Below are 17,670 nucleotides of genomic sequence, written 5' to 3'. Positions count from 1 at the left end.
CTTCACCAATCCACATCTATCATTTTTTAATACTAAAAGTAAAAATCACCTTCCACAAATAACTTATTTGAGTTGCCCTGTACTATGGCGCATAGTGATACTCTCTGGACTTATTAAACTATGCAAACTCTTGGGCCCATTTGCACAGTAACTGTTCTCACAGATAAACAATTTGATTTAGGTAGTAAAAGAATCGTAAGGCAATTTTTGTTTCCAGAAGTCGCTCTGCATTGTAAAGCTGGACATAATATTCTCCAGCAACATAAAGATGTCAACATTTTAAGGTCTTTAAGTGGTCCCAATAGGTATTCTCAAAGAGCACTCCTACTGTCCTAAGATTTTTTCCTCAAGCTTAACTTTGATGTTCATCTTCAGCAAGCAAAGCAGCAATGTGATCAGTACTGCAGGTAAGAAAAGGGATGTAAGAGATAGTACCAGCCCTGGCAGGGCTCACAATCAGTCAATGGAGGTATATGGTGATAAGCTGAAATATTAATACACACATATTACAGGGTTATAAATACAATAGGAAATTAAACTGGGATGGGAAACTATGACCCAAGAAAAAAACAGAAGAAATAAACAATAGAGGGAAAAAGAGTAAGAAAATCCCAGAGTAGAAATGAAACAGAAAGTCAAGATGGTCCAGACAATGGAGCCCAGGATTTATGGTCAGGTGATATGAATTTAAATTCTAGTTCTGTCTTTACTGGTGAGGCTAGACTATGGTTATGTTGAGATAACAAACAATTCCCAAATCTCAGTGGTTTAAAACAGTTTTTTCCCCCTCTTTTCACATTTCAAGAGAATCAGTAATTGCCCACATGTTTGATTCATCCTAGTTATTTAGACATTTGGGATAGTTAAGCAGCAACTACGTTGATCGGATGCTGCTTGTTGTGCTAGAGGCAAAAGAGAGTTCAAGGAGGTTTTACAATGCTGATCAAATGTTCAGCCCAGATGCACTGCATGGTGGGCCTCAGTACTTATTGGCCAGAACTAGACACATGGTCTCATCCAACCACAAAGCGACCAAGAAATAAAATTCTGCCTTATTACCATGTGATCAGAATGAGGGGAGAACAGGAAATAATATGGCACATAGGTCAGCTTACTACCAAAAGTACTCATTGGGTAATGTGTTAAGTTTTATATTCTGTGTATTAAATCCTAAATTCTGCCTCCTAACTTGCTCAGTATGTGAAATGAAATGATTACTAAACATTTGTGAACCCCAATTTCCTCATTTATAAAACAGTAATAAAACCACTTACCACACAGGAATACTCAAAATTAAATGACCAAATGTATACAATGAACCTAACAGCACATTTAATATACACTGAATGCCCGATGATACTAAGTTCTTTAAAGGCCACTCTGCGAATACCAATTCTACTGGTGGTTCAAAATTTGGGAGACTTCAGGCGGTTTATTATCCATGTACATGACAATGAGACCAGCAGTTAGGGTGGTCACTATGCTTCCTAGAGAATCTTCATTGGGAAGTTGGCCCTAAGCCAAGGCTACAGTAACATTCAGGAGAAGATACTCATGGCAGTCTGGCTAATAAATGGGTATGGGAATACTGTGGTTGTGCTTATGCAGGGGCAGAAGGAACAATCTGAAAGAACATTAGATGTTTTTCCTTGAGGCAGTGTGATGTTTAACTTCATCAACATATTTATTTTTTCCTGGTTCCTTTTCCCCATCTCTGGCCTACCTTTGCTTTTATCTGCCTCTTACTGATCTCATTGATTCTGTCTCCTTCCCTCTCTTGTCTTTGGGAAAGTTACTTTATCTCTCTGGGTTTTAATGATATCATTTGGATGCACAGAAATAATATTCCCTGCACCCCAGGTTATTGTAAGATTAAGTTTCAACAATTATTGTACATGAAAGTACATAACACAATATATGCACTATTTATTTTAAAATAATAATAAATAAGATAACCACTTTGAGGCTTTGAATTTGGTAACTATATTTCACAATTCTAGAGTGCTAATGAATTTCTGCATCTGATATTCTATAAATGCTTGTTGGATAAACACATTGTATGAAATACAAGATTAGCTCTCTCAGACACATACTGTGGACTATAATTAAGATTTCTATAATTAGAATAATGAATTTATATGTTACTTGTGCTCATCTCAAGACACAAATATATTTTCAATCACATTTATGTGTACATATATTTGCCTTGTAAATATATACATTTCTATTTAGATCTACAATATCACTATGTAATCTCAGAAGTCTAACATTTCATTTTTTGTTCCCAAGAGGGGATCCATTATGTAGTTGACACACAAATATTTGGTAAAAATGATGTTCTATACATTTATTTGTTCAGATTCAAAGTACTAAAAGTTCTCTGGGGAAAATATGAAAAATGGCTAATCAGAATTGGAGATGGATTGTATTGATTATTCATGTTTTAGTTTTCTAGTCAATAACTAATACTGAATATTAGTGGAAACTAATCTAAATAGAAAATCTCTTATGCATTCCCTCAGTCTGACAGACACGTAGAAATTTATAATTTTTTGCAATTTAAATAAAACTATGTAGCTGAAAAAATAAATAAGAGGAAATAATTTATGTAACACTATTAAAATAATTTATTTAAATTTTTTAAGTATTTCTCCATTAATTTGACTCTTATAAAATGATTCAAAGGAAAATTATATCTAATTTATTAATTTTAATTAATGATATAAGTACATATGAATTAATTATAATTAACTATATAATGCTATTATATGTAATTTGCTTTATAAAACAAATACATATATCATCTTGATTTCAGTCTCATTCTAGTCAGCAGATAAGGTCATTCATTTCAGATATATTTGTTTAGTGTTTACCATCTGCCAAACACTGTTCTAAGTGCTGGGGTATAGCAAGATGAATAGTAGCTTACATCCTAATGGAAGGAAACATCCAACAGACCAATAAATAAGTGAAATATATATCTTGAGGAATGGTGATGACTTCTATTGATGAAAATAAAAAGGGGAGATAGGGAATACTTATGGTTGTTCCATGTTCAATTATGATTTGGGAAAATCTTAGCAATCAAGTTGCATATAAACTTAATTGGAATGAGAATCAGTGGGGGGAAAATGACCAGGTATTTCTGGAATCCAAATAATGACTGATACAAAGTAAAAATAAAAGCTATAATGAGATTAATTTTCAAAGTCTTGGGGGAAAAAATGTAATTCCCAGTAGTCAGATGAGGGCTGGGTGTGATTAAGGAGTGTCAGTTGGCTCCTGCAGGTGCTTGCACAACTCAGGGTGCTTTTTTCCACCTGTCATATACACACTCCCCCTCACACAGTCACACACACACACTTACTCACAAAATGCCTTTTATAGCTTAATTTCATTTCTGTCCCAAGTTGTTTCAAAGTTAAGTACCACCATGAATTTCTCTACCTCTTTGGCTTTAAATACTAGCAATCATGTGTTATTTCTAAATAACAGAAATTTAGGTGTGAAAATTCTCAGAGATTCGATTAAACGGTATCTACTGTGTTTCTGGCACAGGAATAAAAGGATTAGAATGGCATAACTTTGACCTCAAGATGCATAACTTAGGGCAGACACAAGGCACAGAATAAATATTCACTGGGTATGTTGCAGCATTCACAAAGGAGTTATTATTTTTAAGTATTGGGCTGGGATAAAACTGATTATTAGTCCATGAGGTAGAGGACATGACTGATAACTGAAAAATAGTGGGAAAAGGCCAATTCTCCAGTTGTATTTACCCAGACTAAAAACTTTTAAGAACATATTTACTTTTACATGTGACTGGATTTCCATAGTGATATTTGACATTAAAGTTTTACTTTTACATTTTACATATTTTCTTCTTTTTTTTTTCTGACTATCAAATCTATCTTGCATTTATCCCTAGCCAATTAATACATTTAATAAATGTATGTATTCAGAAAATTCCTTAACATTTCTATGAATTTTGATTTCTCATTTATAAAATGAAAATAAATACATCTTCATAAGATTGTTTAGAAGATAAAATAACACAATTAAGATATTAACCTAGTGTCTGCCACATAAAAATCCCAGTAAAGGTTAGCTACTTTATTAAAATGTTATAACATTATGAAGGAATCTAAGCAAAATATACATAATGTAAGTGCCAAAGAAAGGCATGCGTTGAATGTAAGAGAGAAAATTAACATATTTGTTTATTTCAAAAGTGTTTAACACAAGTAGTATAAAACATTTAAAAATATATATTTTCTCTCATACTTAGCATGCTTTTTGTCTTTTTTCTACTTTCTATAAAAACCAAAATGTACTATAAACTTTTAATTGATTTATTATTTATTTATGTGTGTTATTTATAGAATAATGATGTTATTAAAATAAAAGCACTAGCTTAATTTATTGTGTGTACAGTCCACTTACTTTACATTATTCCCAAATGTTAATTTACTTCATACTTGAATATATTTAACATAAAGAAGTATTTACTGAACATTAGACAGCTAAAAATTATTTTTATGTAATTAAAATATTGTATTTCTACAAAAACTAATGATCCTTTACCAACTTATGTATTTCCCCATAGTTTAGAAATCTTTTTTAGTTTATCTTCATAACAAATTTAAGAATATAACATTATTGCTTTAGTTTTAAAAGTTTTAAACTTAAAATTAATGTGGAAATAATAGAAACTGGTTAAGTCTTAACACATTTACTTACTTTTATAAATCCATTACTATTACTACTTATTAACTTTAATAATATATTTTCAAAGGAGCTAGCTCTATGCTTTGTCAAGAAGTATTTAATTTTCAAAATTATAAATTTACAAAATTACAACCATTTTATGTTTTAAAATGTGCATTTTTCATAATGTAAAAATTACATTCTGAGCTAAGTGCTCTTGAGTGAATAATAAACCATACAACTGATAGTTTAGTTCCTAATTACTAGGCGCTATGAAAAAATTCAGAATGGTGACTGTACCTTGTGTCGCAATCTTATTAGAGGTTGATAGGATTTAAGGCCATATCCTGCTTCTTTGCTTGGCCTTCCTTCTGACTCCAAAAAAATGAATCCAAGAAACAAAACAGCTGACCAGCACTTAAACATCCTTATTGACTTTCACCTGTGAAAATTAATATTACAAGTAATCAGAAAATACATTATATATTGAACAAACGTATTAAAACTTGTTAAATAATGCAAAGAAATCTCTACCGATTAAAAAATTACTGGCAATTGCCAACTGAATCCATAAGAGGTAAGCATCTCCAAATATAAATTATGACCCTCTTCATCATAACAAATACTGTTTGCTTTTCACTCATACAGCCCTACACAACATTCAATACGCAGGCGATGGGGGCCAATAAAAAATGTATGGAGGAGAAAATTAAAAGCAGATTGAAAAAAATTTTTTTAAAGAAAAAAACACCACACATACTAAACCATGGATATTTTTCTAAGCATCCATACAGAATAGAATTATCCACATATTTATAAATCTTGAATTCCTCTTTGAGTGTGTTTGGTGAATTAAGCTTAATAAAACTATAGATATTATAATTCACTGATAAAGATTCATGAGAAGTAAAGAAAAGAGTTTACTCTGGTAGGTACTTAAACTGAGGTACAACAGAAATTATGTAGATGGGTTATATTAAGTAATGAATACACTTTTCCAATAGTACCTAAAAGGGCATCTCCTTAAGTAAAGAAAATAAATTTAAAAGTAAAGAATAAAAAGGAACCTCCTAGAAAATTGCTTTGTAAGTGCTTTAAGCAAAAATCCCCATGACTCTTTTCAATGTTCTATGTCTGCAGATATACCAGAAAATTGTACAATGGCATAAATTTATTATAATATAAACACTAAGTCCTTTTACAACCAAACCTAGGCCTTGAGTTCAATCTATATTTCACTTCTCCACTTGCACCAACACACCTTTGTACCTATTATGGCAAGAGAGGACCTCTTTCTCTTCCTGAGCCAATTTGTACATTTGACTTCTTGAGTAATTTAACCAATTGATTAATCCTGTCAGTAAAGAGCTGTATATTTCATTTTGTCCATTGTCTGACCATAGTCTACTTCCATCATGTTTCTATGGGAGTATCAAAGTAATAATTCTTTTTTTCAAGAAACAGTCATTTTACTTGGTGGCTATGACACCCTTTCTTCTGTTTCTATAGAATTTATGAAAATTCCTCAGTTCTTTTGCCAGTTAATTCTACTCCTTTACATTTGATAAATATTATATTTTATCAAATCTCATTGCTAGCCACTTATCTTGCTCCATTCATTCAGCCTAGGCTTTTTCAACATAGTCTATAGTTTCAAGTACAGGTATTGCTTCCCATCTACCCAGTCTCCAGATTGGTACAGCCAGCCTACTTAACAGCTCCTCCTTTAAGTTTCAAAAGCATCACCTCATAGTATATATACCCCCATGTAAAGTCATGGTTTCCCAGATTTCCATTCATCCGTTTACTCAAGCAGAAACAAGGAAGACATCCTTTCATACTAAACCCATCAGTAAATTCTGTTATTTCTACCTTCAAAATATATCCCTCAAGCATCAGTTTCTTGCCAAGTCTACAGTTGCAACCCTAGCTCTTGCTCTCAGTACTGCTTCTTCTTAATCTCCCCAGTCACATCCCTACTGTCCTTACAGTTATGCACATGAACCTTTAATCAATTCTCCACACAACAGTCCGAGTGATTATGACAAATCCAAACATAATGACTTTATTGTCCTTGTCAGTAATTTTAGAATATACTCATTTACCTTTAAGGCAAAAACAAAATTACTGACATGGGCTACAAGCTCCCACAGAGTCCAGGCTCTCCAGCCACACTAACCTTCATTCAGTTCTTTGAACTTATTTTGTCCATTCCTACTATCGACTTTTGTATTTCCTTCCCTTGAAATGCAGCCTTTTCTTTCCCACTTGTCATCCAAAGGCCTTCACATATCAAGTATATCCTTCAAATATTCTGTCCCATAACACCAAGCCTGAGTTAGAGTTCTTAGTCACTCACGATCATAGATCAGTTTTCCTTTATTTCAGAGCATCTGTTTATAATTATGCAATATTAATATGATTGCTTGAATATTGGCCTTCTTGACTAGATTATACATATATCCATCTTCTCGTTCAACCTTCATGAATGCAAGAATATGGGGTGATTTTTTCCTTCAACCTTATATCATGTGGGTCTAGCAAATCACCTGGAACTTACTAGACACTCAATAAATAAATGCATAAATGAATGTCATCCTGCATTCAAGGGTAAAAGAAGGATTGTGTTTTCTTGCATTCTGACAATGCTGAATGGAATACTGCTACAAAACATGTGAAACCTAATCTGAGAAAAATAAATATTTTCATTTGTAATCCATCACTTTGCTGTCATTTTGATGTATAGTCTAATCCTTCGCTCAGAGGTAGATATGAGTTTATAAGACAAATGAATGGAATGTTTTAAATCCAAGAGAGAGCTTAAGAATAAGGCAAATGGGACCAGCTCAGGTGAAGGGTTATTTTCTCAGGTATCTGAATACTGAAAGTGCTCATATTGCTCATGTAAGGGTTTCTCTTCCTCTTTTCTCTTTTTCTTTCCTTCTCTCTCTCTCCCTTTCTCTCTTTTTCTACACACACACACACACACACACACACACACACACATATTTGTATGTATATACATTTTGGGGGACTCCTTGTATTTGCAAGGTATACATATATTCACATATGGCTACAAATATTTCATCAACTCTAAAATATACAGCAAATTAACAATTAATTACAACAAATGACCAAAAATTTCTTAAACCTTGGGTGAGTAAACTTCCATACATTGACCATTAGATCAACTATCTACTGAAATATTTTCTCTGCTGAAGGCAATAGGTTAGGAATATCTGCTTAGGAAATTTCACCAAGAATTGATACAAATAAGTCAATGGGTAAATCTCTGATGCAGTACATGCAACCTCCTTGTACTATTTTAATTAACTTATTTTATAACTTATTTGTGAACTATGATTAGTTTTTTCATTGTAGTATTATGATTTTCAAGTTTAAAATTTATTAATAATAAAAAATTATACAGAAATAAAAATAATATAAATGATTTACTTATTTCAGCAAAAGTTTTCAAACAACTGGAGTAATTTACTTGGTATGACAGATAAAGTGAAAAGGAACTAATACTAAAAGTCAGATAACATTTTTTAGGAGAACTCTGATTTCTATTACAGATAAGCACTTGAGCTCAGCAGCATAGTGTTAGACAAGACAAAGGACAAAGACTAGTTTCTGTGTGTATCTCATGTGAATAACTACCTTGTAAGAGTGTCTCAATAGAAATAGTATTAAGAAAAATAATTGAATCCAATTATATAGGTATAAAATCATAACCTAAACAACAAGATAGCTTTTCTTTATAGATGCTCAGAAACTAATTATCATCTTCTTAGTTATCTTCAGCTACAGAATCCAAAGATGTCATTATTATGTCTTTAAAAGTTTCCTCATCCACAGAAGGTGTTCTGGAAATTGTCTGTAAATCAGCAGTGATCAATCCCATGGTATACTGGCTAGTGAGTTCACTTTCTCAGTATCGCAACCTCTGACAACCTGTTAGGTTTTCATAATTAATTGGCAGACTCTTGACAGCTCAGTCAGGGCACAGGAAGCAGCTGACTAAAACAAACCAGCTACAACAGATGGCACAATAATGACCCTATGACTTTTCCTTGCAACCTCAACATTTATATGGAAACATTAATAAACAGCCTCATTACTAACTTTGAGAAAACAAAATGCAGATGTATCTAAAACGTATCCGCCTAATGTTAGATTTAATGAAGTTTGACTTAAAAATGGTCAAGGAGATGGACAGAGGTTTCTCTTCTTCAAAAATAATATTTTTCTCTGAATCAAACTATTTTTTTTTTATCCTATGGGGTGCTGCTAGGGCGGTAGGATTTAGAGTACAGTAGTGACATTATTTAGCAGATTCAAATTTGAGAGATTTTTATTTGTTTACACATTCTCGAGAATCGTACTTCTAAGCAAGTGGGAAAACAAACTAAGAGAGTTAAAGTGTTGCCTTAGGAATAAACTCTTGCATTTGAGATGTGGAAAGATGCTGTGGATTTGTGTCTTTGAACAGAAAGAATGTCAAGATGAAGCAAATCCCTCACATCATCGACATTATCAAATGCTGCAGAGAAGCCAAGTACTCGGAGGGTTTCATCCCGAGTATCCTCATCAGCTCTCACTCCATCCTGAAAAACCACTACAGGCTTTTCAAGAGAGGAGAGGTCCAAAGACTAAGCCCTCAGGCAGCTGCAGTTGAAATAGAAGATTAAATGCTGCTAGGAGGTAGAAAAAATAAAAATAGTGAAATGGTCAACTTGGAAAAAGGAATGGTGGAAATATTCATCGGGATGAAATGACCGGAAGCCACAGCTCTTAGCATCATCTAACCTCCTCTGTTTTTGCTGGTTTGTTTTGTTTATTATCTGCATCCAACCAGAAGGTTAACTCCATAAAGACAAGACTTTGTTAACCACTTGTGTGAATTAGAACAGTACCTAGCACACAGTAGAAGCTCAAAAAATATTTTTGGATAAATAAATGAATGAATAAATTAATGGTGATCTATAATTAATTTGAAATAGTAGGTATACATTAAGGGAGTCAATATTATTTATGTAATTGAAAAAAATCATTAAAACTGACTGTGAAATCAAGCTAGAAATTAAGCTGTGGTTATAACAAAAAGCTTTTTGTTTACACCTGGATCAAAATTGGGCTTTCAATAGGGAGTTCCTTTGGAAAAGCCTCCCTTGCCAAGGACAGACAACCTTGTAATTCCTTAGCACAAGTGAAACTGAAAGGACCAGAGAGACTTCTCTTACATCCACCAGGCAAGTCAATTATAGCAGCTATTTCCATCTGTTGACCCACTCTACCTTCACACCCACTCCCCGAACTCTGTGGATGAGTTCCAATGTAATATTTCTCTTAGAAAAAATATGCCCCAGAGAATCCAATTTCATTATGGACAGTAGATTCTCTCCATCAACGTACTATCTTTAAATACTCATTCTAATTAAAGAACCAAACAAAACACAATAGCTAAGAGTCATTGCCTTCATGTTGTATAAACATAAGGAAGAACAGCAAAGAAAAAAAGGTCACATATATCTCACTAGATATACCTGGGATAGTACCTTGTGGTATTTAATTATATAAATATTTTCTTATAAGTATTATTACTTACACTGAACCAACATAGGAAGAAAGAGAAACATATCAACATAAAGTGCCCAAGCTTAGAAAGCTGGTTAGTGTCACACCTGGTATCTTAACCCATGGCTGACTCCAATCAAATTTAGCCTGTGGTCCTGTTATATAACTGTACTTTTAAGACACACATAATGGACAGCACAGGGAATATAGTCAATAATATCATAATAATTATGTACTTGAAATATCCGGGGGACCACTTTGTAAAGTATATGACTGTCTAACCACTATGCTGTACATCTTAAACTAATAAACAATAATATTGAATGTAAACCGTAACTGAAAAATTAACAAAAAAAAGACACACATAATGAGGTAGAAATAAAGAGACAGCCTGCAAAGAAGTAGCCATAGGGGGGAAAAAGCAAAAACAAAAACAGCTAATTTTTCAGTCTGAATCCTACTGGAAAAGAGAGTCTTTTATTCATTTTAGATGAAGGTAAGTGAAGATGCATGATAAACAAATACAGTGATGATGAGAGAGTGATAGTTATGTGACTTCTATGCCCAGGTAGCATGAGGGAGGGTCTTTCAAATCTATATGGAGCTACTAGCAAACACTGAAGTTTGTTCAGTTCTTAATTATATGGTTATTGGTTCAGGTTTGTGAAGGTGTCCAAAACTTGTAAGAGTAATGCTTTAAGTTGAAAGATTATAACATGCAGTACATTTTTCCCCCCTCAACATCTGGAATAAAAATAGAATTAGATGTGTTAAATAATGAGAATTATGATCATTAATTTAATTTTACTGTTTTAAAGCAGGAGGAACTTTCATTTCAATGACATCTAAGTACTTAATTCAGATGAATAAAACTGTTCAGATTCTAATCAATTATACCTTTCAATAGCCAGCTTAATCTGAAGCTGAAAGAAGCTCAATGTAGATAAAATATATTCATGCCATTTTAGAGGGACTGCAGTGTAAAATGTATAATTTAAGTTTGCATTGAGAGAAAATATTCATGATGAATTTTACTTAATTTTAAAAGGTTTATATACTCTGCTTTTAACAAATGAAAATTCCACATTATGGAAAGCATTTTAGGTGGTAAATATTTGTTTTCCAAAGCCATCTTTGCTTTGCACAACTATTGATGCTGCAGTTGTAATACCTCTTCTACTGAAAACATTTTTAAATAAAATATTTAAGTACAATATAGAACACAAAGAACTGGAAAACATATTCAAGACCTAGTGTAACCCCTTCTTTTTATAGGTGGGGAAAATGAGAACCAGTGAGAATAAAAAGTGTTCCTATAATAAAAATAGGAGAGGACCTAGAATACAGCTGCCCTGATTCCAAGTACAGTATTTTATTTAATACTGCAAAATGCCTGACTAGAATCCATTCACTATGGAAAGAAAAAACATTCAAGTGCAGATGCTTTAGTGACTAAAAGACTGGATAGAAGCTACATCTTTGTGAACCCCAGAATCTTCATATTTAATGCTCATTAGAGTATTCAAAAGTCCACTGGAAGGGATCAGTGTCACCATCTTTACAGAATCATATTGTTAAGAACAATTTTTGGAAAAATTTTGTTTATACGTTGTTTTCATCACAATGATCTTCACTGGGAAGATAGTTATATATATTTATTGTTAAAGTTATTTATAGATGTTACAGTGTGCTTATAATAACTGTACTTATAGAGAAGTTTTATATATTTATATAAAATATATTATTGTTATATACTTTATGTAAATGTATATAAATTTATATATAAAACTTTGGCAATGAATATACTTATATAATCATATAGATGTTTATAGTTATATACAGATAGTTATATATAATACAGGATATATATATGTATATATATATTTTTAAAGCAGCTTTGACAACTATGAAACAGAATAAACCTTTAGTCTAGCTGCCTTGAACAAAGAATTTCTTTAAATTTTATAAACTTACCATAGGCTGGACTTCAAATTGTCTGCACTGGTGCCTCAAACTTAGAAAAAACAATAAAACATACAGTGACTCATATTAAATTTCCTTAAAGAGGTCCCCAGACTTTTATAGTAAAGGTGTATCGTGTGTAGCCTGAAATTAAATACATAAGTCCATTTTTATGATGATCTTCAATAGGCAATATTAAAAATTAAACTTTATTCAATTCTTTGCATACAGCTTATTAAATCAACTGCTGTCAGTTTTTTCTTTGAAATGAATAATATGAATTATTTTAAAATAAAGTTCATCTTAATACTCTGGATTATATATGTTGGTACATATACATAATGAACCATCAATCTTCCACCTTGCTGAAAGCTGTGGTCTATGACATGGTACAAAATGACTGGTTAAAATCATGTTCTAATATGGCCAAGATCATGTGACATATCTCAGCACATTGCACTTAGCTTTTCTCTACTGTATGTTCACCTGGCTTATGTGTGACAAGGTCAAAAAAGGAAATGACTTCAATATTCTCATATTTTTTAATGCAATTTATTTCACATGTTAAATTTCTGAGTTTGGGTTTATTTTCACAGAAATCTGATACTTTTTCTTCTTGTGGTTGATAAACTGAAAATATGTCTTTCTAAAAACTGTACCAAAAGTATTTTTAATGCTGAGCAGCAGCATGCAATAGCAGAAAGAACAGGTTAAAAGTCAAAAGCTATGGATTTTGCTAGTGGCTGAGTTCATAAACTGATCTTAACACTTGCATTAGGATTCTCAACCTACTGTAACCCAACTTCTACCCACTGATCTATTAAGATGGCTCAGACAGAAGTTACCCGTTTACTTAACCTTTCCTCCCTTTAGTTTCAATCACAACATTTTCATTATTTATTTTCACATTTTTAGCCATCCTCTTGCAGTCTCCTTTTCTATTTTCTTTCACTCACCTGATCTCTCAAAGCTGATATACCACAGGTCTAGTATGTTAAATTCAAAAAAGAAAATTTTAATCAGAACAATAAAGTTTATTTTTTTCTCTATATTTTTATTTTTAATACTAAGTCAAGAAAAATTTAAGGAACAACATCTATAGTTATGGTAATATACACTGAAAGTAATAAAAATGACATTTCTTCTCAAAGTAAGTAAAAAATAGAAGTAATTATGCAAACTGAAAATAACCAATCACATTGATCTTAGCTTTTGTGGTTTTTAAAAATTACTTTCTCCTAAACATGATAAGTGTAACTTATTGCACACTGCAAAATTTTAGCTAAAGATTAGCAATTTAACATGTGGTTTCTGTGAAAGGCCTATTTCCCTACTTTGTATCTAAACTGCAATACATTTACTTGATATAATACAAAAAAATGAGGCTTTAAGAGTTTAAAAATAATAATATACTGTATGACCTTGAAGATATTGCCCTAGTTCAAGAGAAGAGAAAATCATTACAGGCTCTGTCTTCTGAATTCATTGCTATCTATCTTGATGAGCACTTAAAATGTAAATTAAAGAAGAATGCAGCTCTTCGGATTGACTCTGCCCAAAATCCCAAAGGTACTATGTTACCAATTTTATTTGCTATTAAAAAATTATTGCAATTTTGTCAATGTCAGGCAGATTTTAAACTCAACCTACTCCATACCAAGGTTTCTAGCAGCCTAAGTTCTTTAAATCGAGACTACATTTATTGTACAAGGAAAAAAGTAGTCTGTCACAGTTTAACAATGATGTGCTATACAGGGAACAACTTAATCTGCTCTGTATTTGAAACTGAAATGCCATGGGGAAAACTGCCCGTTCGTTCAGGTCAAGAGTCTCAGAGGTATTCTAGCTCATATTTAGAAAAATGTGTAAAAGTAAAAGTAATATTTAGAAAAATTAGTAAAAGTCATTGGGGCCCAGGATATTTTCCAGAATGAATTCATGCCCCCCCCCCAAGGGAGAGATCTGGGCCACCCTGGCGTGCAAGGAAAATAGGTTAATAGTTCCTTCCATATGAGGATTTTCATTAAGTTTTTCAGAATCAAAACCTCCATGTTTTCATGCACATTCACACTGATTGAACCAAAACATACAAGAGTAGCTCAAACTTTCCAATAAATTCCTAACAGGAATTTTTAAAAAGTTTCATCTGGTTCTGCAGCCAACAGTGGCCAGTGATCAAAACACAAGTCATGAGCAAAACCACAGCACATGTCAAGTTAGTTTTCAGCAAGTGACATGAGAACTTGTATTTTATTTTATACCTGGTTTCAAATTTGGAATATAAACTACAGGTAGAAAGGTTAAATATTTTTCAAACAAATTTTAACATATTTGGAAACAAAGAAAAAACTGGAGATGAAAAACAAAAGGCACTAACACAATGTTTTAGAATATAAAGCTAGAAAAGTATTTATTAGATAATGACCATGCTTCAGACACAAGTATACTATACGCTTTCACATTCTTGATAACAATCTATCAATACTAAATCTAGTAATTTAGTTAGACTAGACATGTGAGTACTGGCAAAATATCCACAATAACATTCTAGATTGTACATCTTTTGAAGCAAATGTTTCTAGAAGAAAATAAAGTCAAGAACAGGTACCAGTTTGATCTCTGAGATTCTCACATATTCTTTTGGAATAATTCCTTCTACCTAATTAAGGACAAATACTACATGGAGATTAACTACATAGATTTGTAACAAAAACTTAGTAGGATCATTCAAACCTGCAAATCCACAGTAACCCTGAGAACATTTTTTTTTAGAAACTTTAATTCTCTAATTTCTCTTATTCTATGGGTAATGAATATAACTCCCAGTAAAACTAGTTAGGCATAAGATTAGCAGTAAAATGTATCTCTCTTTCTTTGCTCTCATGAGATTAGAACCAGAAATGACCGTAATGTTTCCTTGCAGCTAAGAGAAATGCCTCTCAAGTTTATTTAATAAGAGAGTCTATTGCACAATGGGTCCTTGAACACCCAGAGAGTAGCCAAGAAAATACTGAGTACTAGCTTGAAAATCTATCACACCTTCCCTCAGGCACACTTAAGTGCTTCTTACATTTCTTTTTTTTTTTAATTTTTTTTTTTTTAGGTATAGTTGCTATCCAATCTTATATTGGTTAGGAGTTTCAGGTTTACAATATAATTATTAGACATTTTTATATCTTACAACATGATCACCCCACTAATCTGCTTCTAAGTATTTCATTACTTTTCTTGAAAAAGCAAACTACAAGTTTGACTCAGGCCACTGACTGTCCTAAAGTAAACACAAAAATAGCTGAGGCCAACCCTCAGGAGGCAGAATTGCATATAAAGTCTGGAGGAAAACTAGCTCAGGGGACACAGCTTCCTTCCCTCAACTTTGGCTTCTAACTTCTTTTTTCAAAAATAATATTTTCTACTTTTAATTTTAATTATAATGTATACAGTTTTTAATTATAATGTATACAATTTATTGAATTGTTTAATGGTTTGTAATAAAGCTGTAATGTTTAAGAAAACACTTCCCCTTAACAAAAGTACTCTCACATTTTTCATCCAAAGTTTTCCAGTTTAGTTTTTGATTTTAAAAGATTTTACTTGTAAATTTTTATTTTATTTTCACTTTTACTTTTATTCTAATTTACTACAGTTTTTGAAAAACTTTATCTTATTTATGCTTCTTTCTTTGGGTTTCCTTGTATCTGTTTTAATTTTTTTAATTCTCTGATTTAATTAACCTATCTATCCCTATGCAGATACCACAAATTACAACTACTAGAGTTTGATAATAATCTTTAATATTCAGTTAGAAAAATCCTAGATGCTTTTCTGTATTCATTTTGAAGGAGCACATACGATTCTTCATCAGAGCTTGTTGTGATTTATACCTAGAATTTATGTAATCCAAAGTCATTTCTCACAGATGAGCAATAAGAGTCAGTGTGACACAGAGCTGAACTCTGATGATACTTAACTAATCACTTCTAGTAATGTGTCTAGAATATTTCTAGACACATGTATAGGAATACGGCTGGATATAAAATTTCCTAATACCTAGAGTTCTTTCCAAGATTTATTGAAAATTCTAATCAAATAATTCCATATAATTATTCTATTATAAATTATGTAGACAGAAGATACCTAGCTTAAGAAAATGGGATAAAACTACTGGTATTTTCTTTGTCCTGATCTAACAATGTGTTTTATTACTTAGCATGCATACTTCTGTAGCAATGTTTGCAAATTATATATTTTTCTCATTGTGAAAATGACTTTATATACAAGGGATTGGTCACACTTTGGCAGTATGTCATCTTCCAGTTAAATTTAGCTTTCATACCTCGTTGCTTAAGACTTTATCTGTTTTATGTTTAATTAACTCATTTGTTTTGTTCAAATCCACATTTTACATGAAGTATAATGCTTTGAAAATTGTAGTGATAACATTATCACTTGGATTTTAAGTTTAAGAAAATATCTCCCAGAGAACTCAACTGAAGTTTAATATTCTCAAATAAATCTCATCAAGTTTTCATATTCTCTACCAAAATAAGTGGTACACTTGATGTTACATAGCAAGTTCTTAATTAAATCATAGTATTAAAAAACATCAAGAGAACATTATTTACAGTCTGCCCCAGAGAAGAGTCTTAATGCAATGCTGCAGAATTGTACAACCTTTTGAAAATGCCATTGAACCGTATTATGACAGCATTAATAAGAGAAGGCATCCCTCAGCTCCATGTTAAAAACAAAATAAAATGAAAAAAAGAAACGATTGTATTTAAATCAAATAACAATTTAATTTAAACAAAATCACCCATTTTTGTATAAATATCTTACGCAAATACTAAATTTAAATAACTTGCAAAAGACAGTTTTCCAAATTTTATAGTCTTGGAGTTAGTACTCAGAAATTCATCTGCTATGAAGGGAAGAAAGGAAGAGCTTGATCAAACAACCATCAAGTCCTTTCAGATTTATGCATCACAAGATTTAGAAAGTGACCTTTATAAGGGGCAACATGCTAGCACTAAAAATACATTTTACGAAGACAATACAATGAGATCACCAATACAGAGCAATAGGATTCTAAGAACCTAGAGGGGAAAAGTCCACAAATGTATTGAACATTTTTTATTTTCTGAAATCACCCAGCCATTTTAAGCAAGAAACTGAAGGTCTTGTAAAATGATGGTATTCTGCTATCCCTAAGCACATGACAAAGAGTTTAGGAAGAAAATCATCTGTGTTGGTCTTTGAAAAACTTCCATTTTGTTTTATGTTTTCACTGTTATGAGTTCATTCTTAGGAAGAAAGAATATTCCTATATCTGTACATTTAGTTTTAGCATTACCTGTATAATTTTTTTTCATCATAACTATAAATTCACCCCTCATCCCACGCATAATAAATAGGTTC

General features: G+C 32.0%; 1 protein-coding gene across 1 annotated transcript in view; it reads right to left on the bottom strand.

Moving 5' to 3' along the window:
• Nucleotides 1-17,670, bottom strand: part of FSTL5 (follistatin like 5) — a 491,494-nt gene that overhangs the window by 445,217 nt on the left and 28,607 nt on the right. The window contains exon 2 of the mRNA XM_016200335.2: nucleotides 5,011-5,152. Coding sequence (XP_016055821.2) covers nucleotides 5,011-5,136 — 126 coding nt within the window. The 5' untranslated portion in view covers nucleotides 5,137-5,152. The remainder of the gene's footprint in view (nucleotides 1-5,010; nucleotides 5,153-17,670) is intronic.

Source organism: Miniopterus natalensis, chromosome 4 (assembly GCF_054644295.1).
Source record: "Miniopterus natalensis isolate mMinNat1 chromosome 4, mMinNat1.hap1, whole genome shotgun sequence".
NCBI lineage: Eukaryota > Metazoa > Chordata > Mammalia > Chiroptera > Miniopteridae > Miniopterus > Miniopterus natalensis.
The sequence above is the reverse complement of the archived record's forward strand: the minus strand, read 5'-3'. Positions and strand labels throughout refer to the sequence as shown.